The 27576-nt window shown below is 41.5% G+C and overlaps 1 protein-coding gene and 1 long non-coding RNA gene across 13 annotated transcripts in view; one reads left to right on the top strand and one right to left on the bottom strand.

The window, feature by feature from the left end:
• The window catches only part of LOC143435073 (uncharacterized), a 34348-nt gene extending 25977 nt beyond the window's left edge, over nucleotides 1–8371 (bottom strand). For 4 of the 6 annotated variants that reach the window (XR_013105044.1, XR_013105046.1, XR_013105042.1 and 1 more), the window contains exon 1: nucleotides 7989–8162. This is a non-coding gene — a long non-coding RNA (uncharacterized LOC143435073). The other 2 variants (XR_013105041.1, XR_013105043.1) reach the window with 1 other exon arrangement.
• Nucleotides 8372–8520: 149 nt separating this feature from the next.
• On the top strand, nucleotides 8521–26466 carry Hmgcs1 (3-hydroxy-3-methylglutaryl-CoA synthase 1). 7 transcript variants are annotated; one of them, XM_076916184.1, is made up of 13 exons: nucleotides 8548–8663; nucleotides 9804–9866; nucleotides 12996–13047; nucleotides 13468–13526; nucleotides 18242–18699; nucleotides 19092–19217; nucleotides 19718–19882; nucleotides 21005–21170; nucleotides 21993–22163; nucleotides 22721–22827; nucleotides 23357–23482; nucleotides 23651–23814; nucleotides 24725–26466. In XM_076916184.1, exons 5-13 carry the CDS (start codon nucleotides 18252–18254, stop codon nucleotides 24812–24814), a joined length of 1563 nt encoding a protein of 520 aa, XP_076772299.1. In that variant the 5' UTR covers nucleotides 8548–8663; nucleotides 9804–9866; nucleotides 12996–13047; nucleotides 13468–13526; nucleotides 18242–18251; the 3' UTR covers nucleotides 24815–26466. The 7 variants fall into 7 exon arrangements, with proteins under 7 accessions (XP_034379287.1, XP_034379288.1, XP_076772299.1 ...); XM_034523399.1 differs by lacking the exon at nucleotides 12996–13047; XM_034523398.2 differs by lacking the exon at nucleotides 9804–9866 and having other exon boundaries at nucleotides 8549–8663; nucleotides 12993–13047.
• Nucleotides 26467–27576: the final 1110 nt, after the last annotated feature.

The raw sequence follows: 27576 nt of genomic DNA, 5'->3' as shown, positions 1-27576 counted from the left end.
AAGAATGCATTACAGGATACTTCTCTCTCTTTTTTTTTTCCAACAAATTTTTCTCTCAGAAAACTGTAGACCCAGAGCAGGAACAAATTTCTGTTTATGTGTACCTTAATGGATATATCAACAAGACCTTCCTAGAACTGGCAAAACAACAACAACAAAAAAACCCACCACCACCAAAAAACACTTATTTTTTTATTAGTTCTTCGAGAAGTTATACAGTGAGTTTTGGTCATATTCATTTTTCTCCCCTAACTCTTCCTAGGTCCACCTGCTTTCCCCCCTAACTTTGTATCTCCACCCACCATGTAGGCCAGCTTATGTTGTACATATATATCCTTATGTACAACATATATGCCCTTTCCCTAGATCATGGTCAATTTATCAGGGGCTATGCTCTTAGAGAAAACCCTTCCTTCTCAGCAGCTAACAACTGCCAATAGCTCCTCAGGTAGGGTAGGATTGTACATCCAGTCAGTGCAGGAGAAAAATGTCAACCTCCCCTTATCTCCAAACTTTGACTTGACCTGCTGGGTATTGAGGGAGGAATCCCACCTTCTTCCAAAGAGTGAGAGGAAAATGCCCTTTCTTGGGAGTACGGGACTCCCCCCACGGCTAGTGACTCTTCTCCTTCATCCCGTCTTTTAGATTGTGGAGGGAAATAAACGATTGTTTAATTATAAAAAGGATTCCTTTACTAGATCAGAAACCTTCTGAAGGTGTTTTGGGAGAACATAGTGTACCAGAATTGGCAGCCAAATGGGGACGGCGTAGAGAGACTGTAAGAAGAGGCAGCCAAAGCCAATTATTTGTGCTCTGTGGACAGCAGCATGGCAGGAAGACACCTATGTCCAAGGCAAGAGGAAGGGTTTATATCTTAGTTACTTTCATACTGCTGAGAAGAGATGCCATATCAAGAAAACACTTAATGAGGGGCTTGCTTACAGTTTCAGAGGGTGAGTTCATACCCGTCACGGCAGGGAACAAGGCAGCAGGCAGTTAGGCATGATGCTGAGCAGCAGCTGAGGGGTTATATTTGGTCCATAGGCAGCAGGCAGAGAGGGGAAAAGAGGAGGAAAAAGGAAGAGAGGAAAGGAGGGAAGGAGAAGGTGGAGAGAAAGAGAGAGTAAAAGATTTTGGCTTGGCATAGGCTTTTGAAGCCTCAAAGCCAACTCCCATTAATAAATCTCAAACAAGGCCAAGCCTTCCTAAACAGTCTAACGGACTGGGATTTAAAAAAAAAAAAAAAAAAAAAAAAAAAAAAAACCTGTAAAAGCTATTCTCATTCAAATCACCACAATTTACATGCTACACTAGGCCAAGGTGGGTCACAGCTTCCTGTAATGTACCTTGGATTTTTCAAAAACAATGTAAATATCAAATCTCTCTTAAGAAATAGTCCTAGGTGGTATTGGCCAGTCAATATTGAAAGGCTTGTTGGTATACGAGGCTTTGCTTAATCCATAGGATTTAAATGAGTATGGACTCACCTGGTGGATACAGTGCCTTTCTGAACAAGGTAGCTATAGTCAGGTCAGCTGGATCTCTACAGAAAGTATCCAGCCTTACATCTGTTCTTTTACAGTATGTGATGTCTTATTTCTCAGACTTTAACATTCATGTATGTTTGTGTTCTGTGACTAATCTAGGTAGAACTCACCTGAAATCACACTTCATCAGTGGAGCTACTCAGGGCTGGCTACTGTCCTAATGTATTCCTTCCATAGACCATAAGTGAGGGATAATACTGTGGTTTAAACACTTTCTTCCTTCCAAGCTGAGTGCTGCTGTAGATGTTCTGATGACTTTAGTAGGTAGAGCCTCACTGGAGGAAAGGGTCCTAGGGACACACTTTGAGATTTTGTAACCTGGTTTCATGGTCTGTCTGTTCTCTGCCTCCTGACTGCACACACAGTGTGATGAGTCACCCCCCCCCCCCCTTCACCCTTCCCCTCTCCACCATGATGGACTTGTCACTTAGACGTGATCAAAACACAAACCCTTTCTTCCTTAAGTTGTAGAAAACAACTTAAGGAATTTTCTCATGGCAATAAGGAAAAAAAAATGACACAGGAAGTGAGAGTAGTGTATGGTTTTTAGAACATAAAATCTACAGTGAGGTGCCTCTGAAGGACTTGAACTTGATTATCATAAAGACTAAGTTGACACCTACTAGAGTAGTGCCAGAAGGAAGTCACCCAGGCATTAAGATTAGACTTTAACATGACTGATAGTGAGAACTGATATCAAGAATGAGGTTAGATGTGTATACTGATGGCTGGTCATGAACTGATTATCTTTTAAGGATATCATAGCTATAGATGCTGACCGTGGCCAGTTAAATATGGTCCATAGAAGAAAGGTAATTAGCAGTGAACTTCAAATGTTCTCCTAACTCACTGTAAAACTAGCCTTAAAGTGTATTGGTTAATTTGGTAGCCTTATGGCTCTGGAATAGTTCTATTCCATTGAGAAGATGATAGTGTTGAAAAATGAATGTATTTTGTTATCTCAACAAAAAAGCTTAAATGATCTCTAACTCCCTTTTCAATCTGATGTCTAGCCAATATTTTGATAATTACTTGGCTTTCTTTGTAGGTGAGCCTAGAAAGTGAGTCAAGTAGGCTTTGGTGGTTGAGTCTCTTTTTGTACTCTAAACAGTAAACTGGCATTCTGATTTTATAAATCATTACCTTGGCTAATATGGCATGTCCCTCTAAGATGGACATATGGCAAATGAAGACTTCCAAGCCCAGGACACAAGCTCTATCCTTCTACATGAGAAGATTCTCCAGGATAAGGAATACTGTCCTCGGAGGCCTGTCACGAGAAACTACCCACCATCCCTTATTCTCTAAGCTACTATTCCCACTTACACTCCACAATTATAATTTTGTTTTTAAAAAAGGTGTAAGGGACATGAGTTTGGGTGTCACTGGGGTTAAATGGGAGAACCAAGTTATGTAAGGCACTTGTTAATAATCTCTGGGAAATAGCAGGCACTAGCAAACACTAGTGCTAACAACACAGAGCACTGTCAAGAATATAGTATAGGGAGGACCCACCACTGAACTCCTTTTCTTCTCAACAATATACAGGGGAAAACTGTACCTGGTCCTATCAACCCTGCCAATACAACAACAAACCCAATACAACAAAGCATTCATTGTTATTCATTGCAACTTTGATCCACTTTACCTTGGTTTAAATGTCAGTTCCTACATTCTGCCATTTATGAATCCCTTTCTCTGAAATGACCACCCTCTCTGTCCTATCCTCTACCCTAGCAACTGTGTGTGAAATTTGTTAGTTTTTCAAAACGCAGTTTACACACGGGCCTCAGTTTGATGCTGTACACACACACACACACACACACACACACACACACACACACACACAGAGTTCAGGGCCTCAGCCTGTGCTGAGTCCTCTCCTGCCATCTCTCTGTCCCTAGGGCTTTCTAGAGTCTGGCAATTTCTCCTCCCTCACGACTCACCTTAAATGTCACCACTTCGGAGATCTTTCCTAACCATCTCCTGTATGTCCTCACTTTACAGTCATCTTTTGTGTTAGTGCTGTGAATTATCTTCCTCCGAGTATCACTGAAAGACAAACAGCTCAGCACACTTACTCTGTTTCTTGAGTAATGTTCTGTCTTCCGTCACTAACCTGGATAAAGTCAGAAACTGCATCTTTCTTGTTTCCCCACACAAAACTGAACTTGACACACAACAGACCTCTGTAAAGATTTATGAATGTGATAAATAATGAGTACCAACTGTTCCGGAAACAAGATTTACCCAGCTGGGTTAAATATTCTTCCTTTGAACTTCTACTGTCTTTTGTGCATGCTTCTTTGTGCAGCAGTTGAGCTATACGGTCATTGATAATTGCACGATTTGAAAAATACCTTTCATGCACACTTCCGTGGACAGCATAAGGAAGGAGGAAAGACAAGTTGTAACACTCTAGAGAGAAGTAGTGTTAGAGACAAGACAAAGATGTTGGTGGGCATGCACAGGGCATTAAGTTTTCAGCTCACTTCCCATTAAGAATTCTCCAAGGGCCTGTGGAAGGAAGATTATCTCCCTAGGAACCTTGTGCCTACTTTGGAGCTTAGCAATAAGCCTGAAAAACTATTGGGCCATCAGGCAGTAAGAAGGCCTACAGCTCCGTCAGGTTGGGTAATGTAGAAGGATTGACCCTAGAAGCTCTTTAGGAAACCCTGAGCTGAAATTCTAGTTGGCCAGATTGAGGAGTTTTGTTGCAAAACCAAAACAAAATAAATCAACTGAGAGAAAGTGTGGTTGAGTGCCATTGTGGGACTGCTGAGGATAGATTTGCTGAGGGCAGCAAACCATAGGTAGAGTGAATCTATAAAACACAAACCCATAACTGAGACTTGAATCCCTCTACTGATGAAATATCAACAGAAAGCTCCATAGGTGCCATTTTACCAAGTAGAGGGAAGAAGGAGGAGGAGGAAGAAGAGGAGGAAGAAGAGGAGGAGGAGGAGGAGGAGGAGGAGGAGGAGGAGGAGGAGGAGGAGGAGGAGGAGGAGGAGAAGCCCCAGCCCAAACACAATATTAAACATTTAACTGACTACACTCTTAAAGCAGACAAGACAGAAATACCTTTCATTGGTGAACCTGAGGGTTCCGACTTCACTCTTTCCTACACATTAACCTAAGGTAGAAACCAGAAAGCTCAGATTTCTTATGCAAAAAGTCATTGTTTACCTTTTGCCTTTGTGTTGTAGAACGAAACCCAGACCTTTGCCTTGTTTTCTCTTTCCCTAACTTCTACCCCTGATTACATACTCTTTGGGGACAGAGTCTGTATTTTCTCATTCTTTTTCCTGTGTTTAGAACATGTGAAAGTCACAAATAGAAACTACAGGCATATTTTATAGTTTGTGGTAACCACACTAAAAAAAAAAAATCAATAATGTATTTATTTAACCCAAGGTGACCAAAATGTTATCATTACAATATATAAACAATTTTAAGTGATTGAGATATTTAACCATCACATCCTACTCTTGCTCTGTGTGTGTGTGTGTGTGTGTATGCATGTGTGTGTGTTTATCAAGTTTTCAAGATCAGGTTAGCATCTGGAATGACTTTTGCAGCATATCTCGTGTAATTAATGCTTGCCCTATTAACAGCATAGGTCTTATGATGCAGTTTCTGCCACAGAACGAAGGGTAAACTCCAAGGCTGAATTAATAATACTCAACTTTATTATTCTATCTCCTGGATCCTTAGTAAGTTTCATTTTCCTTTCAGAATAGGACACTACAACAGATTATAGTTTGACAAATGCCATCTAAAGTACTTAGCCAACAATGTTTACCACTGAGTTTTAGAACATTTTAATAGAACATATATGCTAAGAAGTTATAATCAGGGTATTGGCCTTTATGCTTTGTCAAAAACTGTGGCTCAGAAAATGTCAAGTCTTAACTGAATAAAAGGTGTTTTCAGAACTTTGTTTTTTTTGACAGCTGATTACCAAACAGTTCTGAACTTCCATTTTTTATCCTTGGACTTTAAACTGTGACATAGCCTGTAAATGTGTAGAACACAGTGAAGGACTTCTGTTGAAGTATCCGCTTTTTTTTTTTTTTTTTTTAGTTAGAATTTTTTATGTTTTATTTATATTTGTAAAAACAAAAAAGAAAAAGAAAGAAAAGAAAAAAATGACAAAATCCTCCCCCCCCCCCCACCTCACAAGAAAACAATCTCCCAAAACAAAACCAAGCATAACTTTGCCTTCACTTTATCTTGATTCTGGTTCTGGCTATGAAGAAAAGTCATAGTCTACATTTGTTTTCAGATTCAGAGTACACGGGGGACTGCAGAACTCTCATTGTTCATGTGTACGTATACATGTCATGTTACGGTTGTTCAGCATTATCTGAAAATCATGCCTCAGACCTGGAATGCTTTTGAGAAAGGTGCTTCTGCAAGGCTCTGACCTCAGTGGGTCTGTTTGTGCCACATTCTGTTCTGCTGTCTATCTGTGTCCCTGATGGAGTCCATAAAAAAGATCTGGTTGAATATCAGACTTGGCTAATGTGTTTGCTCCAGTGTCTGCATTTTTTTCCCTCCAAATCATAGCAATATGGTAAATTTTCTATTTTGTTCCAGTTCCCATTTACTGATGAACATGCAGTAGGTATTTCTTAGAAAAGGCCAACTTTTATTAAAATATTTCTGGAAGAAACCAAAAAAAAAAAAAAAAAAAAAAAAAGAAAAAGAAAAAGTCTTTTGGATAATATATGTATATCTTGCCATCATTTGTATGATAATAGTTGGTAATTTTTTAGTCTACTGTAATATTTTATAAAATCTTAGAGTCTTTTTTTTAGTTCAATTAAGATGTTAATTACTAGCCGGGTGGTGGTGGCATGCCTTTAATCCCAGCACTTGGGAGGCAGAGGCAGGTGGATTTCTGAGTTCGAGGCCAGCCTGGTCTACAGAGTGAGTTCCAGGACAGCCAGGACTACACAGAGAAACCCTGTCTCGAAAAAACAAAAAAAACAAAACAAAACAAAACAAAAAAAAGATGTTAATTACTAATCTATTTGGTTGTCTATTGCTCAACTTTGCTAAACTGAAAATTACTTAGATCAAAAAGGCACTGTGTGCCTGGTGGGAATTTTAGCTTCTGTAAGATATTCGCCCTCATGACGATCTGGCTAATCATTTCTCACTATACACTTAGAATTATCTGCAATCCCTTTTCAAGATCAAAGCTCTGCTTTCTTGTGTTTCTCCTTCCTGCCTTTCAAAACATTCCAATAAGCCAGGAAATTTAGCTCCCCGGCCCCACTCAAAATGCTGTTTACCACAGCCAAGCAATGCCTTTCTCTTTACCATCTAGTAGTTTGAAGCTGTTATATTCTAGGATCAGATGGGTATCAAGAGCAATCTGACAGAGGAATAGCACTGCATTGAATGGCCCCTGCTCTCTAAGTAACTTAGGTCATCTCTTCACAGGGGTTCCATAGTCAACATATCTTGATACTTTACTGTTGACACTGTGTTACTGGGTCATGTGAACCAATGTTTGAAAAGACCTACGGGTGAAGGTCTTGTAGTCCAGCTGCCTAGACTTTGTGTTTATGAGGACTTGGAATGCTGATGACCCAAGGCCAAACAACCTTAAGATAACTTAGTCCCCCTTATAGACCCTCACCACACTCCTCTGTATCTCTGACCTGCCCTCCTTTTGACTATCAGGTAACAGCTTCGGTATGTATTAACAAAGCAGGTAACTACTTTTCGCCAACCCAAATGAAAAATGTCATCCCATACATATGAAGCCTCAGCAGACTTTTCTCCTGAATGCTGTAACTACATACTTGCCATAACCATCGTGTATTTTGTTCCCTGTTTTTGCCCCAAAGCTGTAACAGTTCATATGGTTTCTTCTGTAGTGGAGCATGTCTTTCTAGCAAACACATAACCATGTTTCCAGCCATGGTTACTCATATTTAGCTTACATAAAACAAACACAAAGAACACCTCTTATTCTCTTTGGTGGCAAGGCCTGTTTTGCTTAGCAAGTTAGCATCAGTAGTGTACAATAAACTTCACATAGCAGTAGTGGTATGAAACACCGAATTACCAATAGCCCTTATCGACAGTTCTTAGATGGGTAATGGAATTTAGATAAGAAGAATTACTAATACAGTTCTGAACCTCCCTCATTCAATGTCACCAAAGCTAAGTAGTACAGTTTCTCTGTTTGGACGAAGTGCCTAGCCAAAAAAAAAAAAAAAAAAAAAACAACCACCCAAAACCAAAGTAACAACAAACTAAACAAAATACTGATTTGTATCGACTTCCCTTCTCAGACAAGACCTGCAACATTCTCATTGACTCCTAAACCCTAAAACATCGTATCTTAGGTTTACTTATTGTCTCAGTCGCAGTTTCTATAAAAGCCAAGGTTGTTTTAAATTGGACACTTAGAATACTTACAAATTTGGAAATTCTGGGTGAAGTATTATGTTATAACTTATGATGCAGACGCACTTTGCTGCTCTGGAAACTTAGAAAGAGTCAAGATTGAATTCAAATCAAGTGTTTCAAATATTTTACAGGTGAAGCCTAGCTGTGGTTGCTAGGCAACCTGACAGCCTCCCAAGCAGGGACCAACTCACCTCCCACACTTGACCATCTCTCCCCAGTAGTGGGACGCGGAGTCGCCATTGGTCCCTGCGTCCTCTCACTGACCTTCAATTGGTCGGAGAACCTCTCACTCCGCTCCCGTTGGCTCTCGCCGTCTCTCGCCGTCCCGTCATTGGCAGCCTTGTTCTCGGGCCACTCTACGTCACCGTCTCACCCCACTTCCCAGGTCCTCCGACTTTGTTCCCACCCCTTACCCCGCCCTTCCAGCGGCGAAGGGAAACCCTAGCGAGTCACCGCCTCTCATTTTCCTCCCATTGGCAGAAAGCGGATCGAGGGGCGGGCGCTCCGGGGCGACTCTGAGTCTCGTGATTGGCTGAGGTAGCCGCTGTCCCGCCCTCTGTCCCCTCCCGGCACTGCCGGAGTCGGGTGGGCCGGTGGCTATAAAGCTGCTGAGGGCGGGAGGCAGTCTACTGTCCTCTTTGCTTTACTCCCTCCGTTCTACTCCTAGGGTCCGATCGCCTTTGGGTGAGTGTCCGGCGCGGGGCGGCCGAGGCCGGGGGCAGCGTGTGCGGGGAGGAGGCAGTGTCCTTGACTAGGCCGGAAGGCACTGCGCTCTGGTCAGGGCTAAGGCGTGAGCCGGTCCGGAGGATGGGGCGCTGGGAGCAGGCTTGTGTGGTAGCTTGGGGTTGAGGACCCCGGGCCGCTGAGAGGCGGAGGAGAGGACCCAGACTCCACTGTGGGCAGGCGGGACGCGGAGAGAAGGCAAAGGGCGTTGAGGGCCCGGTGTTCTGATGACATAGTCAGAAGTCGGAGTCGCCTTAGAGGTGCCTGTGACCACCGAAGTGGGGGCGTCAGCAGGGGATGAGAAGGGAGCTGGGCTGTCAGAGCGATCCTCGGGTTAATGGTGGACCCCAAAGGGATGGGGAAGAAGCTCAGGCTCAGAGGGAGGGTTGTAGGTTGTCAGGGGGTGTGTCCTGCCTCCACTTACAGCATTGATGAGAGGAAGTGGGCAGTGTTACTTTTCCCCAATTCAGGTGCAAGAAATCACAATTGTGATTTAGACCTAGCCAAGGATTGATGCTCTGGACATCTTTGGTACGTGGCTTGCTTAAAATCTTAAGATTAGTGAGCTCAGCACCTCCCCCCTTACCCCCCCCTTTTTCCTCTCTTCCCCCCTCCCTTCCTGCTAATATATTCACGGTCTACTACTGTTAATAACAAGCAACTTTAAGTGTTATAAAGATGTGATGGCTCTACCGGCGCACAGACTTTGGGTTCCAAGTCATGGAAGTTTCAAAGCTAGGTGTATGGAAATCTTTGGAAACATGACCTTCTTTGACTAGTGGTAGAGAAAGCATTGCTTTACAACATTCTGGAGGAGGGAATTGGAGAGTAGGTGGCAGGAGGCTGTCCTTCTTGCCAAGCTTGCCCCTGTGGCCTTGGCCTCGGGCCATCTCTGGCTGCTTTCTCTACCCTCCTCTGCTGCAACCCCTCCCTCCTGCTGGTGATGAGGCGAAACACCAGGAGTGTTAGGGGCCGCTAACATTTGCTGTGTTTTAGGGTTGAATCACGAGAAGCAAGGGCATGCTAAACAGCAAATCAGACTACTCATAGTTACAGATTTTTTTTTCCTTCCATGCTGTGGTTTAAATTTTTATTGTACAGATTCCATCAGACTGGAGACAGACTGAAAGTCCTCGGTGGATATCTACAAGTGATTCTTTGCAGGTTGAGTCTTTTAAACAGTGCATGTTCTTTGATCAGACTTTTAAGTTTCAGTTATTTTTGCATGGAGATGGAGTGTAAGGATAGCCTGTCTCATGAAAAGGAGGAGAGGCTGTCTTTTTGCGGATGTTTGTCTCCTAAATTAGCAAAATTTCCCTTTAATGTAATGTTCTCCAGTTTGTCTGACACTGGGGAAAAGAGGGTATAAAGATTATGTTTGAAGTCATCTGGGTCTTGCTTTTAATGTCTGTTCTTCATAAACATCCCTCCGGATTGCTTATTCATATTATTTAGCTGATGGACTTATTTCTGAGGGTTTTTTTTTTTTTTAAAGTGAGATTTTAGATATGTTGTTTTTAAAGAAATGGAAAAATCCCAAGGCAGGGGTGAAACATGGGTTTTCTCAGTCTTCTAGAATGATTTAGTACCTGGCTGGGCTTTTCATTACCCAGAAGAACTGAATTTGTGATTGAAGGAGATAATAAACTCTGTATCAGAATCTATTTATACATTCAAGTAAGCAGAGAGGTCAGAAGTGATGATTGTTTCATTTAGAATAAAACATAGCCTCAGCACTTGATGGCAGGTCTGAGAGAGTCCTATGGCAGCCAGCTGTGTCACTCTTAGGTTTAAAAGGTTGAGAAACATGTTACCTAGTGAATGGCCACGTAATAGCACCAGAGTCTTAATCTGTTTGTCCTAATGCTTACCACTTGTTGATGTTCCCTTAATGTCTGTCAACCTTTTAAAGTTCATCCTTTGTAGGGTTTATGGTTACGTGTGGGTTCCTGTGAGAGTGCAGGGAAGACTGGCAGATGTTCTGGTTCCATTTGGGCTCCTTACAATGTTCAGATTAGGATCTGGGCATGATTCAAACCTACCCTTTGCTTTGAACAGTAGTGGTAGGAAACCAACTCTTTAAAACTCCAAGACATTGTTTGGCCCCTTACACTTAGCTTATCTCAAATGTGATAGCAAAACTCACTGATAATAGGTATTTGAGTCTAAAAAGAAGCCCTGCAATTGTTCTAATTCCAAATTTGCCCAATCTTTAAGTGTTCTTTACTCTTATGTCTCTACAACTGCTCAAAAGGATAGTTCAGAAGAATCAGGTAATCTGGACGTGGTGCACACTTTAATCTCAGTACTCAGTGAGGCAGATCCAAGATCCTTGGATTTTTGCAAATTCAAGGCCAGCCTAGTCTACATAGTAAATTCCAGGGCAGCCAGAGCTACACGGGGACCCTGTCTCAAGAAACAAACAAACAAAAAGAATCAAAATATTCTGTCCAATGCAGATGGAAAGACTCCTCATAACTAGTATTTCAATGGTGCAGGCTGTGCTGACCTTAGTGTGAATGACATGTTTATATAAGAATACACGTCCTTGATTAGAAAACTGATTTATCTAGGAAAGTTTTGTAGAAAAGATGACTTAGAAGAGAGCTGTACGCCGGGCGGTGGTGGCGCATGCCTTTAATCCCAGCACTTGGGAGGCAGAGGCAGGCGGATTTCTGAGTTCGAGGCCAGTCTGGTCTACAGAGTGAGCTCCAGGACAGCCAGGGCTACACAGAGAAACCCTGTCTCAAAAAACCAAAAAGAGAGAGAGAGAGAGAGAGAGAGAGAGAGAGAGAGAGAGAGAGAGAGAGAGAGAGAGAGACACTTTCTAACAATTTTTGTTTATGTGCTCCTAAAGAAAGATGAATATCCTGGTTTTTCTCAAGTAACAATGGAAGTAGTTCAACCAAGCAGTTCAGCAAGTAACTGCTTACACTTATCAAGTACCAGGGCGTGATACATTATCTTCCTACGTGTTTGAACCAAGGCTGGGAAGCGAGCTAAAAGGAGAAATCCCGTCGAGTCAATTTTGGCAAAGAAAGTAGTGTCAACTCTAGACAGTCTTCATTAGCCTTGACCAAATTCAGGATGCTTGTATTGGGATTCGAGGGTCTCCAAACCTTTGTTGTGGTGTGTGTGTGGCTGCTTACAGTTCTTTACCTCCTGATCCAAGACCATTCCTTTTAACACTTGCTCTGAAAAGACGTCACAGTCTTTCTTTAGACTTTATCAGAATTGCTTGGGTCTGGAATAAGTGTTTCATGTTTTAAAACATTTGCAGATGATTGATAGGTAGGTAGGTAGGTAGGTAGGTAGATAGATAGATAGATTGATTGATTTTGTAGTCACGATCCAAGTCTAAAGGTGAAATTTATGTTTCACGTACACCTTACACATGAAATCTGAAGATAGAATATTTATAGTGTTGCATGCATTTTGACTGACATGTCACGTGAGTTCAGGTGAGTTTTCTACCCTCAGCATTGGACTTTGCTGTGCTTAGGTTTCACGCTTCTCATATTAAAGATGGAGAGCTACACCTTCCCAGCAACTGTAGAATCGGACCAAAAGCTTAAACCTCTCTGATAGGTTTTCCTCCAAAGTGCCATTCACTGCCTCTTTTCTCTCTTTCAGATCATATGGATATGGTGTATTGCCTGTAGTTAACCCTGCAGCCCTCTCTCGTTCCTTCTTGCACTAGTGTGCTCGGGTTCTCTGTCTTTGTGTGTCTTTTTCCTCCCCCCACCTACATTTTCTCCCTAGTTTGATCAAAATAGAAAGGACTGAGGGTGTGGCCAGTGTTTGACTAGCTTAAGGGAGGCCCTAGATTTGATCCCAGCACTGCAAAAATAAACAAGGAGAAAAGGCGTATAGTAACATTTCAGAGGAAATGCCTTTGGTAGAAATTACAGTCATGGCTTCAAGACCTTAGTAAGTTACTTTATCTCAACTTGGGGAAGGAATGGTATTTTCTACTCTACTAAGAAATGATCTTGACTTGGCCTGCTTAATTTACAGAGAAATTATTAATTAATTAATAATTAGAAATGCTTAATTAATACAGCATAATTTCGAGACAAAGAATAAACAGTAAGCTATTTCCTGAAAGTGTATGTGTAATGCTGTAATCAGAGCCCCCCGCCCCCCATGTAGTAATCTCTTTTCTTAAAAAATTAGCGTTTACTTATTCCAGGACTATAGATGTCGCTCAGAGGTTTAGAGTATTTGCCCTCCATGGGGCAATAGTGGTGTCATCTCTTAAAGCAGTTTCTACATGTTTTGTCTTCTCAGCAGACCTTTAGAGTAAACTGGGAAGAGAAGGAAGGATATTTCCTTTATTTTACAGGTGAGGAAGTTGAGATTCTAAGAGACACAAATTACTGCTAAAACTCCTTAGTGTAGAGTTAACTCTGGAAACCATGGGTCCCTTGATTCTAGAAACTTACTTGTGTTTCTTCATCCTGATTCTGGGTGACCCATGTTTATAGAAAAGACTGTCCCTCTCCCAGATCCATTCGAAGTCTGAATGGTGATGTGATGCTCCTCCGCAGAGGCTAACCTGCCACCATAAGGATTGATCAAGGGCAAGCGGTCCATACTTTAAGTGTCATACTGGTTGAATTGTTTTTTTTTTGTTGTTGTTGTTGTTGTTGTTGTTGTTTTTTTTAATAATATAAATAAGGAAGTCCCTGTTTTAACTCTTTGAAGTCATTGATTTGTGTAGTGCCTTATGACTTTAAAAGAAGTTCTCATTTGAAACTCCTAGTGCCTGAAGGAGGAAACAGTGACAGACCTGGAGACTACAGTTCTCTGTCCTTCACACAGGTATGGCACCCGTCATGCTTCTTAAGGAAGGTGTTTCCTCTAAGGGGTGTGGCTTTGATCCTAGCTAATAACAGTTAGTATGTACCACATGGGCTTTTCTGTTCCCTCCCCCTCCTCCTTTCTTCACCCTGTCACCCTGGCTGGAAGGGTGCACCTGCTTCTCCCTGCCAAATGCTGCGATTTACGGCATGTCTCACCATGCTTAGAGCCATATTTTCTTAAAACTATATGTTAACTTTTAAAAAAAATTAGTTAATGCTATAAACGTGTCTGGAGACTTTCTAATTTTATGTTTAAAAGTTAGTGTTTACTTGTAACATGAAAAATATAGGTAATAAAATGTAACCATATAGCTTAATCTGAAATAGTCACAGGCATAGCAGCCAATAGGGCGGGCTAGCTGGCTTGTGTATTTATTTACTTACTTACTTATTTCCTTATTTGCTGTTTGCTGGTTTGATGGAGGATCTTATTTGGTAATTGTGACTCAGTTCTTCTGCCTCAGCCTCCCTAAGGCTGAGATTTTAGTCATTTGACATCACACTCTGCATCAATAATGCTGTGTAAATTACAGTTTCAAAAGACACTTCTCTGTCTCTGGGTGAGTCCATGGATACATGAGAGCATGCAGGAGCTGCAGTGTGTAGATCAGCATCCTAATTATATGCAGGATCTTAGTACCATTTCTCATGAGAAACAGATGCTGACTCCAAAAAGCAAAGGAAAAGTTTGAGAATTTGCAGTAGCTAAAAAGTGTCAGTGGAGTGCAGAACTCTGCTTGGGGACTGTCACAATAGCCCATTGGGGAAAGTAATAACAAGATTTCCTCCCTGACTTTGTTAGGACTCGTAGTGGGGGGTGTGATCTCTTTAGAGAGTGGAGGAGGACAACCTGAGGGTGCTGGCTGGCTGGAAGACTTGTGGAGTTCACCAGAGCTTTGTGGGCGAAAGTACACCAGTGCCTCAGAATATACAGTACTCACCTCTGGGACCCAGATGAACCACTTGTGGGAAAACTGCACTGTGCATGCACCTTTAATAAAGTTGAGACCGAAAGGAGAAACCTTTGTATTTTTATTGCAAATACAGAATTTTCATTTTACTACTCTCTTTTTTTTAAACAATTGCAAGTTCAATACTGTGAAAGATAATCCACCATATTACCAACAATTTAAGCTATGTGTTTGTAACTTTTAGATTTTAAAATTCTATTTAGAAAAGTATGGTTTTTTTTTTAATAGATAATTAAACAGAATATCTCATTCTCTGACTAGATAAGGAGCCAACATCTCAATCCAAGGTTTCTGACCCCCCCCCTCCCCGGCCCCCTTGACCATTTAGTTTCTGGATAAAAGACACATACAACCTTTAATTTATAACAAGCCTTAATCTGCACAAGAGCTGGGCAGATATCTATCCTCCATGTTATTATATCTCTTTTCCAGCCAATAATTGCATTATATAATTTGTCATGTTTTGTATGGGCTGCTTTTAGCTCCAGTTAGCCAACCAACATGGCCATTATTTTAAAAGTTTTACCCCATGTCAGCTCCTCTATCTTCTCTTCCCCCTCATGATGCTCCTCTGACCCCAAGCCCAGAACCCTAAACCCTGCCTTTGTCTCTTCTGCCCAGCTATTGGCTGTCAGCATCTTTATTTACCAATCAAGAATAACTTGGGGGACAAGGTCACATAACATCGCCTGGGTCTCTGGAAGCAACCAGTATCTAGCACAGCAAAAGACACTATAATCTAAGTGCTTTGGCTTTTGTCTAGGTTTTGGTTATTTGGTTAGCCCCTCCTGCCACCAGTTCATATCTGTTCTGTTGTAGCATTTGGGAGGATATAAGAGTACATGGTTAATAGGAGATCCAACAGTAACGTGTTAGGTGGAAAGTTATATCAACTTTCTGTTCTTCTAAATACCACCAACTGACGGCTTCATTTTCTTCTCTCCTGTGTCATACTCTTCATCCTGCTTGGCTGGGTGTCGTTTGGTTGCTTGGTTGGTTTATTTTTGCTTTGTTTTCTCATCCCTCCCCCCCACCCCCCCATAAGTTAACATCTGCTGTATTTCAAATTGGATATCTGTTTACCAGGAACATATTGAAAACATCTTATCTACTGGAAATTCTCTGAGAATGAATAATATTGACCAAATTAGACCGCATACACACATAGTCAGAGTCATAAACTTGGTGTCTTGTGGGCTGTTTGAGTGAACCTACATGTTTGTGAAGGACCGGTTACCTTCACGCGATCCATAAGTGTGTGGGCTAGCTTCCTTCTCTGGTTACTTTTTCTTTGAAGTTCTGGAGATTGAATTCAGTTGTATGTTGGTCTTTTGTCATTTAATGAACTAATTGATTAATTAATTAATTTAGAGTTTTTTTTTGTATAGCAGCCCTAGCCATTCTGGAACTTACTCTGTAGGCCAGGCTGGCCTCAAACTCAAGAGATCCACCTGTCTCTGCCTGCTAAATGCTAAGATTGAAGGCGTGCCCTAATGCTAGTTTTCGACCTTTGTGCTCTGGGTTATGCCAGGGACGTAATTTAGAATCTGTGCCTAGTAATGAAGTTCCTTTATGTCTTCATTTCGCCCTCAGTGAAGTGGATACCAACTTTAGGTAGTCACAGAATTGATAAAGAGCTTCTGTAGGTAGCACTTGGTCCTTTTGATTTGAGACACAGTGAAGGAGCTGAAGATTTAGCAGGGAGGGAGGCAGACACTTCTTTACTCTCTTACTATGCTATCACTAGAACGAACCCCTTGTATTGTAATGTGTGCTTCTGGGTCTAAGCGTTGGTGATGGCAGGTTTTGTTTTGTTTTTTTTTAATGTATTGAGCACTGAACCAGAGTCAGTAATTTAAGGCTTAAAGGGTATAATTGACAAATTATTTATTACATTGAATGCTTGGCAAAATGGGGTATCCAGAAGTCTAAAAGATATTCAGAATTACAAAGCATTTGGACTTAGTTGAGGTCACCCGGGTCTTTTAATCACCTTGGACACCATAACAAGTTAGTACCATATGAAAATAATGCCGTAGTCTGTATAGTCTGGAAGGACTAAACAACAAACAACAGATTTTTTTTTTTTTTTTTTTTAAGTTCTAGAGTACAGCTCAAGGTACATGGTCCCTTCTTTAAGGCTCTTTTGTAGATTGGAAATGGCTACCTTCTTGTCATTGCCTTACATGGCCCAGACAGAATGCCCGCATGCAGACTTGAACCAGCTCTCTGATGTCTTCTTGAAAGACTGCCAATGCTGGAGCCTATGCTCAAACCAGAAATCCTAACCCATCTTCATGACTTTGAATTTCAGACTAAATTAGGTTAGAGAGTAAGAGCCTATCAAAAAACGCAGTCTTTTGACTTAGCTGTGAGGTGCTTATTTTTATGATTTAATATATCCTTAGTGACTTTTGTGCTATAAAAATATTTCATGTTCTAAGGACCATGCATTTCTGTTTTAGATATTCCCCCAGAATCTCAATAATTAACTCACTGTAGCAATAGCCTGTAGTTTTATTCTGTTTCACTATTGACCAGAGGTCTTAGAGCGGCAGAGGACAGGTCATATGGGTTTGACTTTTCACTCTTAGCAGTAGGGTGACAAATGGTGTGGAAGACAGCAAAGCAGTTTGACTGGGTAGCTGCAGCCTGTGTGGTAGAGGGATGGAGGGCTTAAAGTCCTTCTCTTGAGCAGTATCGCCCGGTTCTTGCGTGCCTAACCTGGGAACTGGGTTGTGGTTCAGTTTCATGGGGTTTGAAGAACAGCTTTTCCCCTTTGATGCCAGAGCCAAGCCAGGAGGCTTGTAACCACTTCCTGTACTAACAAGCCCCTCCACACACACCCTGCTGGAAACATCCAGATTGATTTTTCATTTCTTGATGAATAAAGCTCTTAAAGGCCTTGCGACCCCCTGGGTTAAATGGCTAGTCCCAGGGCAGACAACAGCGGTATGAAGAATTAGTGATTTTTGTTCCTTTCGGTAAGGAAATCTAGACAGTGGGTGATATGTTTAATACTTTTTGATGGTGTCAAAATAAAGTCTTTTTGATTGGTTGGTCATTTATTTTTAAAAAGATTTTGTTTGTTAGGATGTCTGTCTGTCTGTCTGTCTGTCCTATGTAAGGTTTTGTGCACCACTGGAGTGCGGGTCCCAGTGAAAGCCAGCAGGTGGAGAGTCCCTGGAATTGGAGCCACCTGAGGTGGTGAGCCAGCTGGTGTGGGTACTAGGAGTGAAACACAGATATTCTAGAAGAGCATTTAATGCTCTTAACCACTAAACCATCACTCCAGCCCCTGTCAGTCACACTTTTGAGTCATCATTTTATTTCATTGTTCTTTAAGGAAAATCTTACGGCAAGGTTGCGTGCATGCGTGTGTTGCTAGGGTCATACATGTTAGGCAGGTCCTCTGCCACTGAACTATATCCTAGCCTTAAAATCATGTTTTGACTCTTGAGATAAGTTTCTAGTAAGGTGGAAAGTCTTTCTTAATGGTTATAATTCAAACAAACAGTGTATTCCTTTCATGGAATTGCTGCTTTACATATTTATAGCTGACGGCCCCCAGTACAGCGCACTAGACTTAGAGAAACCGCAGTCGTCCAGGTGACTTGACTTCTTACCATCTGTTTTGTAGCTTTGAACTTGATGAGTCAGCAACTTAAAATCTAAATCCACGTTTCTGATTTTCTTCGTACAGCTCCTTCACCATGCCCGGGTCACTTCCTTTGAATGCGGAAGCTTGCTGGCCGAAAGATGTGGGGATCGTTGCCCTTGAAATCTACTTTCCTTCTCAGTATGTTGATCAAGCTGAGTTGGAAAAATACGATGGTGTAGATGCTGGAAAGTATACCATCGGCCTGGGCCAGGCCAGGATGGGCTTCTGCACGGATCGCGAAGACATCAACTCTCTTTGCCTGACTGTGGTTCAGAAACTGATGGAGAGAAATAACCTTTCCTATGATTGCATTGGGCGGCTAGAAGTCGGGACAGAGACAATCATCGACAAATCTAAATCAGTGAAGTCTAATTTGATGCAGCTGTTTGAGGAGTCTGGGAATACAGATATAGAAGGAATAGATACAACCAATGCATGCTATGGGGGCACAGCTGCAGTCTTCAATGCTGTGAACTGGATCGAATCCAGCTCTTGGGATGGTATGTTCAGTGTCTGTGTTCTGAATCATAAAAGCAAGCGAGCAAACAGAATGTGCACGCATACGTGCTCACGCATAAAGCCCTCCTTGATGGTAGAATCAGGGTCTCTGGTAATGAATAGAATCCCAACCCTCCAATGGCTGTTTAGTCTGTGCTCTGTGCAAGCTAGTACTAGTTACACCAGTCCAAATACATTTAAAAGATAACTGACTTTCAGTGTATGTAAATTGGAAAAAATGATCTGGTCAAAATTTAGACAGAATGCTTTTTTTTTTTTTTTTTCTTTTTCTTTTACTAATATGTAGAAAGCATCTTCTGGAGAAAATATAATGGACTTGAGTTGACGGGTGTGGCTTTGTGATTGTAATCACTTTTGAATTACATTTTTTTAGGACGGTACGCTCTGGTGGTTGCTGGAGACATTGCTATATATGCCACAGGAAATGCCAGGCCTACAGGCGGAGTTGGGGCTGTGGCCCTGCTAATTGGGCCAAATGCTCCTTTAATTTTTGACCGAGGTGAGTAATTGAGAAGACATTTATTATTTTTTGTGGTGCCGAGCTTGATCCTCGGGCCTTGTGCACTTGAGGCAAGCATTCTATGTCTGAGCTTTATCCCCAGCCCACACAATGTACTGAGAAATTTGAATACAGTAGTAGAAGCTACTACTTGCTGAATGTTTATTGGTTGCCAAGTGCCTTCTGTGTATCGCTTTGCTGAAAGGTAGGGTCGTCCTCCCTTTACAAAGAAGTAAAATGGGCTGAAGTAAAGTTGAAGAAGTAAGAGTAGCAGCATGCTTTCAGTTGTCGGTAAGTTCATTTATTTTTCAGGGTACCAGCAGCATTTCCTAGTTGGAGTCAGGAAGCTTGGGGAGTCTCAGTGCCCATGATGCTGCTAGGTTTTATTTAAGTTACATTGGCTTCACCTTGCACTTCCTGTATTGAGATGCTAAGGGGTCACCGGTAGGCTACTCAGTGGCGAAGCAGGGCTGTATCATCTTCTGTTTCGGTTCTAATAGGGCTTCGTGGGACACATATGCAGCATGCTTACGACTTTTACAAGCCTGATATGCTGTCTGAATACCCTGTGGTAGATGGGAAACTCTCCATACAGTGCTACCTCAGCGCCCTGGACCGCTGCTATTCTGTCTACCGAAAAAAGATCCGTGCCCAGTGGCAGAAAGGTGGGTTTTCCTCCAACCAGTTCTCTTATATGAGACTCTGGCATCTGGAGGGCAGTGTCATAATACGCTGGGTGACTGGAGTGAGAATCTTCTTTGTGAACAACCTTCAATATCTTTTCTACCACTTCTTCAAGAGCTAAATACCATTTTCTCATATGGTCTCTGGGCATGTGTAATTTAGGTAAAGACAAAAATATTTCCACTGAGCACTTCTTAAAACTTAAGTTGATTTTTCAATGATATTACAAAAACATTTGAACTTTGTTAATTTTTTGAGAAAAGTATTTAAATGAGGTTTTAGTTTTCAGCCATTTTTCAGAGGTAACTGTTTTAGGGATGAAAAGGTTAAAAATAATATTCATAAAAAATATTAAGGAATATAGTAGCCATTAAAAAGGAAACATTCTACTGCTGTATGAAATGCTCTGTTTTAGAGTTTTAAAATACGTAACACTACAATGCTATTTGTGCTTACTTAGCAGTATATTTTAAACGTCATTATTTAACAATAGTGTTTCTTGAGATAGCGTCTGGCTTTATAACCTAGACTGACTGGCCTTAGACTCTCAGGATTCTCCTGCCTCAGGCTCCCCAGTGCTGGAATCACAGGCATGCCCACATCAGGCTCAGCAGTGTGTTTTTAAGAGGCCAGTGATATTTCAGCCCTTTGGTTAGAACCCCACAGTGAGTATATTTTATATGTGTCTATACTGAACAGAAACAGAACTGCTGTGAAGTTACCCACACTGCAAATTAATTCAGTTTACTATTTTTTTCTATGATTTTTAAAAAAGAAAAACAGAAGTGCTGATCCAACTGCTCTGCTAATATGTTGACTCATATTTGAAAATGAGCAGTACAGTCATGTATAGCTGAGTATCTAAAACCACATTTTAAACTATTGGGAGATTTCATTAGACAGGAGTCTGGGCTGCTGTTTAAGGACTCAGGGCAGGTGGCTCTTCTGTTGCCATCCCCTCTGTTCTCTCTGTAGCACATAAACTTGTTTTAGTTCTCAAAATTAGTAAGTAAATAAAGATACAAAATCCTAGCCTATTCCAAAGTCAAGGTAAAGTTTCCTGGCTTCTATGGATGTCATTGTTTCTTGGTCTTCTCTTGCAGAGGGAAAGGATAAAGATTTTACCCTGAATGATTTTGGCTTCATGATCTTTCACTCACCATACTGTAAACTGGTACAGAAATCTCTAGCCCGGATGTTCCTGAATGACTTTCTTAATGATCAAAACAGAGATAAAAACAGTATTTACAGTGGGCTGGAAGCCTTTGGGTAAGAGAGCTGTTATGATGTGCTTATTTCTGTATTATAAGTATTTATATGTATAGACCTAAAAATACAGTCAAAAAATACTCAGTTCTAGCTGAGTGGTGGTGGTACATGTCTTTACTCCCAGCCTTGGGGAGACAGGCAGACAGATCTCTGAATTTGAGGACAGCCAGGGCTACACAGAGAAACTCTATCTCAAAACAAACAAACAAACAAAAACCAAAAAACTTTATTTAATGAAAAACAGTTCTAGAGAGGTAGCAGCTGGCTTACCTACCCAAATTAAATTTCCAATGTCTGTTTGTAGCTGCAGTCTCACCGTTATCACAGTAATGTGATCACAGACACCAGTGTGCACCACAGCTGCGTTCACTCTCCTCTCTGTGGTCCTCTTGCCCTGGGTCAGCCTAGCAGGAGTGAGCCGTCCTCAGGGTTTTGACTCGTCGTGTGCCGCACACATTGAGCTCACTCTTGTCCTTTCTGTTTGATGAGCTACTGTTCCTGTGTCACGACTTTTTAAACTAGATGGATAGACGTGACTGGATCTGAAAGGCTCGTATGCTACGTGTAGTGGCTCGAAAGCGAGTCTGTTAGTGTATCCGCCTATCAGAATCAAGTTGTCTTTACTTGACCAGAGCAATGTTAGGCAAAGAACTGTACAGCTGGCTAACATCATTTATACAATTGCAGTGTTGCTCCCTGACTTTTAAAAATGGCAAAGCAAAGCCCTATATATTCACAAATTTGAGTATTAGAACAATTGCTAATAAAATAAAAGCATGGTGTTTAAATACTATATAATTGTCTCCTAATGTACTCTTTCAGGGATGTTAAATTAGAAGATACGTACTTTGACAGAGATGTGGAAAAGGCATTTATGAAGGCTAGTTCTGAGCTATTCAACCAGAAAACAAAGGCATCTTTGCTTGTATCTAATCAAAATGGAAATATGTACACATCCTCTGTATATGGATCCCTTGCTTCTGTTCTGGCACAGTAAGTATGAATCTCTTGTTCTCTGACACCTCTTCTCTATAAATGATGATTTGTCTTCAGGTCGGGTCTGTTGCCATCTGCTGATTTGGAGGACAGGGAAAGATGCAGCTCTTCGCTGAGTGTTTGTTAGTATCTTGTAGACTTTTCTGGCTTTTGTTTTATTATTCTTTACTTATAATTGAACCACAGGTCTCTGATGACGAGGCTTTATGGGTGGTTTAATAGTTGATCGAGTGCCATCATTTCCTACAAGATGTAAGCTGAGGATGCAATCCAGTACTAAAACCTCAGTCAGACTGCTTACTGTAGCATTAAAACTCTTAGGTGTTCAAGAACATTAAATTAAGCAGGCAGTGATAGCACCCACCTATAAACCCAACATGCAGGAGGTTGAGCCAGGAAGATTGTAAGTGCAAGTCCAGCCTGGGCTGTGTAGGCAGACCATGTCTCAGAGTAAACAGAGCTTCAGGTTAGATCCTGTGTTGCTGTAGGCTGCTTCTGTGGCTCCCGATACTTTGCAGTTTGGGTCTGTAAACTGTTCCTCTTTCCTTCCACAGGTACTCACCTCAGCAGTTGGCAGGGAAGAGGATTGGAGTGTTCTCTTACGGTTCTGGCTTGGCTGCCACTCTGTACTCCCTTAAAGTCACACAAGACGCCACACCAGGTAAGGGCTGGCTCCATCAGAAGAGCACGTTGCAGTGAGGTTGCTTCAGCCCCTTCTCAGATGAGCGCCTCAGTCAGCTGGTAGATCATTCCATTCTCAGTTTCATTACTTCTTTCCACAGAATTTTTACTCTCTACCATGCAAAGCTGCCTCAATAGATAGCAGATTGCATTTTCCCCCTGTGGTTTTGGCTGTACTGAATCAAACATTTGTGCTTTCCTTGAGAAAGAAGAAACAAAAATATTGAGGGGAAACTTGGCGTCATTGAAAATTATACTGAGGACTGGCCATAGAAAAGTTGTTTATAGTTTCAAATCCCACATGTTTCTTTGCTTGTGGGCTAGCTGGTACTAAATAATATCAGTCAGAGGTGGTAGGAAGCTACCTCAAGAAGGTACATCTATATTTTAGCTAAATAATAGCCAGTAGTTTTTAAAAGAGATAAGTTACTTGCATTTGGCAGCATTTTAAGTTTCTTTGAGAGGTGCTATTCTTGGTCTTTTCATGTTGAATTTATTTGCTCTTTTAGGATCTGCCCTTGATAAAATAACAAGAAGTTTATGTGACCTTAAATCAAGGCTTGACGCAAGAACTTGTGTGGCGCCGGATGTCTTTGCTGAAAACATGAAGCTCAGAGAGGACACACATCACTTAGGTAAAATACTGTTAGAGACTTACAGTCATGTTAAACCAACAGCATATAAGGCAAGGATATCAAGGCTTTGTCTAGTACCGGTGTGATGTCAGTGAAAATCCTCTGTTTAGTTTGATTGCCAGATGGGCCATATCTGAGTATCTTGTAATGTTCTGCCTTTTCTTTCAGCCAACTATATTCCCCAGTCTTCAATAGATTCACTCTTTGAAGGAACTTGGTATCTAGTCAGAGTGGATGAAAAGCACAGAAGAACCTATGCCCGCCGCCCCTCCACAAATGACCACAGTTTGGATGAAGGAGTGGGACTTGTGCATTCAAACACAGCTACAGAGGTAGTGAAGCCCATTGTGTTAATCCTCTTTGGCAGGATCTCAGAAGTTTTCATTGCCATATGGCTGGGGTTCGGGAGCCTGAACAGATACAGCAACTTAAAGAAATGTCCGGGAAACAGATTGAGTCAGAGCAGGGGCTCTGTGACTCGCTTTGCTCTGGACCTGGGCTTAGAGTCCAGCTGTGCTCTTTCCAGTTACAGGAGGCACATGCTAAGTACTAGATTTATTAAGGACCGGAATGAGAGGAAGTTCGGTTTAGAGAGAAGGCTCGTTTATGTCTTAGGGGCTGGTGAACACTATGGAGGAGGAGGATGCTGAGTCCCTCATACTTCTCTGAGACTTCTCAGAAGCGACAATAGAACGAACCCTGTTATATGCTAGGCACTTTAGTTACATGTTTTAGTTTAGTTATACTTTTATAATTTTTATAAACCTTCTAATAACCTCTTTGAGGTTTACAAATGGACTGACTCCAGAGTGAGGCCCCAGGCAGTCTTGTCACTCGGGGTTTGGGTAGCCATGTATATACCTATATATAGGTAAGTGAGAAAGTCGGGTTCAAACCAAGAACTTTATCCTTGGAGTTCCTCAGTTTTCCGTTTAGTATAGCCCTGATGTCTGCACTCTGGAGCACGTAGAGGTCGTATGTGAGTTATGACTGGAAGATGTCATGACAAGCCAAATTTTGGGAGGCCCTCCTCACTGCATGAGTAATTGCACAATCATTTCACTGTAAGGTCAAGCCCAGAAACTTAGCTCTCTCGTTGGAAACATTTATAATGTACGTTAGGGTCAGTTTCTCTGAATTTGTCCTGTATTAGCTTCTCTGTGTACTTTAATTAGTCCTATGATTCTTAAAGAAAAAAAAAAAAGATTGTAAAAGCCAATGTCTGTTTTCTTTTTGTTTTAGCATATTCCAAGCCCTGCTAAGAAAGTGCCAAGGCTCCCTGCAACCTCAGCCGAACCTGAATCAGCTGTCATCAGCAACGGGGAGCACTGAGAGCTCTGTGGCCTTCCGAGGCTGGGGCTGGGATGGGGAGTGGAAACGGTCGGAGGAATGGATGTCTTGGGACAATTTTACAGATTACGTGTTGCTTAAAATGTAATGTAACTGACACAGAGCCCAGAAAGCGATTGTGTTTTTGGAAAAGTCTCTGCTGAACTTGCTGCCATGCTTCCCGTTACGGTCTGGCCAGTGATGTGCTGCAGTGACGAACAAGGGCTCTGCGGGACTTTACACCTCTCTGGATGCTCACACGCATGCGGTTTAGTTTTCAAACATGGTATGAACTGACTGCTTCTGACAGCAAAAGGCGGAGGTACTAGTGTCCAATGTAGAAACTTTTTTTCTTTTTCCTTTTTTTTTTTTTTATGTGTGTAAGACTTTTATACTTAAATAAAAAAAAGTACCTGTAGCTTTTGGGAAAAAAAAAAAACTTTTCTAGGTTGGGGATTGTGGAATTTAAATGTTACACACAAAACCCTGCTTGACAATGGCAAGGCAAACATTTATCTTTTTCGAAGATTTGTAAATCCTGAAGAGAAAAAAAGAGGGTATGGTTCTAGGGTCTGGATGAGCCATCAGTGAGAAAGGTTAGCCGTAATCACGTGAGCAGAAGGATGCTGGGCATTGAGTAGGTCTCCGTCACAACAAGCAGGGCAAACCCGGGCGCTGTGGACACGGCTGTGGGAAGAGCTATGGCTGGCACTCGCAGCACTAGGATAGAAGCATTGGAGCCGGTGTGCGGAAGCTCCCTGCCGTCCTGAGCATCTTACCTGTGGGATAAAGTGTAAAGTAGGAAGGATGGGGCGGGGCATTATTAGGTTACAGTGTTACAGATCCAGTTCATAGACTGACAGCTTAAATTCATGGGACACCTTTCTTCCTTTTGTGGTTTGTGTATTTTTTGTGTTTTGTTTGTTTTTGTATCTGTTCAATAATAAGAAAAGTCTAACCCACATTTTCACATAGTGAAAATTTCACATAGCCTGATTAGCCAAAAGGAATATTCACTTCAAGATCTAGAATTAGAACTCACAACACTTTTTCCTAAACTTTGACTTTTAAAACAAAAACTACCATATGAGATGAATAAGAAAATTCATTAGAAAGTTCTCTGGGTGATTTTTGGTGCTGAAAAATGACATGAGCCTCATAGACTGTAACATAGAGGTAGCTGGAACTAATGTACAGAACTAAGTTTTTTTAACTTTATTTGCGTTTAATTCTGTGAAGTTTCAGTTATCTGAACACCCAAGTGTGTAATGTTTCAGACTGCAAGGTGATATGTAATGTAGCATTTGTAAGATACTCTTGTCAATATTAACTAGTAGGATTTTGATTTGTACAGTTTTAATTGGTTAAAATGATCTCATTTTAACATCCACTGCTATAGATGAATAATGTAAGTTCAGATTTAATGAATGGTGGGGAAATGGTGCATGTAATTTTTTTTTTTTTCTTTTTTGCAAGTATTGAGAGTTCTGTATGTTTTGAAAAGAGTAATTTAACGTTTGGGTGCCAAGAAGTGGGTTTTCTCAGAGTCCATTGCCGGCAGTGGGCAAGCCTGGCGATACTGGCACAGAGCGTTAACCACACCTTACTTCTGCAAGGCGAATAACTTTGAAATAAAGTTTTAGACAAATATCTCAGCTATTTGAGTGTTCTTTTCTGAGCGAACAGTTTGTTCATGGAGTCAGCAAATAGCTCTTTTAAATGTGAGCCTTCAGTTCGTTACCCGTGTGCTCATTCAAACATTTCCAAACCCAATGTAAGCAACACACTCTCTTTATACCAGAAATAACGTGTCTTACCTTTTGTACGATTCTACAGATTAGGAAACAACAGCAGACTATTCTCTCACATAGCACATCTCATGTTCATCATTTTGGGCCTAGATTCAGTTTGTTTTATTGTCTGGGCCAGTGGCCTATCAAACAGTGTTAGTCTAGTTTTTTTTTTTTTTTTTTTTTTTTGGGGGGGGGGGTGTTGGGTTTGGGTTTTTTTTGTTTGTTTCTGCATACTCTGGGATCCTATACGTTTCCTGTGGGGAATCTGCTTTATTGTCTTTTCTCACACTAAATACGGAAACAGTTCCTTGTCATCTTCCTGTGACATAACTGAAAGTTCATCTTTTGTCTGCTACTTGGAGTCTCCCGAAAACACTGAACCAAAAGTCGGTAAAGCAAAGGTTGCAGCAGGCTCATTTTAAATGACAAGATTTTTACTTTCTTTGAGACAGTCTCATAGAGGCTAGCCTACATGACTGATTCCCTTCTCCCCACCTCCTCAGTGCTGGGTTCACAGGCGTATGCTACCAGGAATCACTTGATCTTAATGTCAAAGGAGTTCTTTAAACTTTTTAAAAGAGTTGTTCTTAGGTTAAAGGTTCCTCTATGGTTTTGGTTTGTCCTTGATTGATTGTAGGGAAAGGTAGCCAACCTGAGATTCATAGTGCAAATTTTATTTCTCTTGAGGCAGTAATTTGATGCATAGTCCTCCCTCCCCACCGCAACCCCCAAAAGCAGAACACTAGTTCAGTTATTGGAACAAGCTCTTTCCAGCAGTGTTGGCATGTGAATTCCTGTGGAATCTTGTCCCCACATGCTTTTCTGTGAGAAGTAAGAAGGTGGCTAGAATCCCTCAGGCAAAGGGATTGTTTCAACCCTGAGAACACTCATGATGTTGGCAAGCAGGGTTATGAAAACATGTGACATGTAGGATCAACTGTCACTACTAAGACTTGTCATCTGTAGATATAA

This window comes from Arvicanthis niloticus, chromosome 19 (genome assembly GCF_011762505.2).
Source record: "Arvicanthis niloticus isolate mArvNil1 chromosome 19, mArvNil1.pat.X, whole genome shotgun sequence".
NCBI lineage: Eukaryota > Metazoa > Chordata > Mammalia > Rodentia > Muridae > Arvicanthis > Arvicanthis niloticus.
The sequence above is the reverse complement of the archived record's forward strand: the minus strand, read 5'-3'. Positions and strand labels throughout refer to the sequence as shown.

Coding starts and splice junctions, on each gene's coding strand:
- Hmgcs1 (XM_076916183.1), top strand. Junction 19,883..21,004: donor CCGTGCCCAGTGGCAGAAAG/GTGGGTTTTCCT, acceptor CTTCTCTTGCAG/AGGGAAAGGATAAAGATTTT. Junction 21,171..21,992: donor AGTGGGCTGGAAGCCTTTGG/GTAAGAGAGCTG, acceptor GTACTCTTTCAG/GGATGTTAAATTAGAAGATA.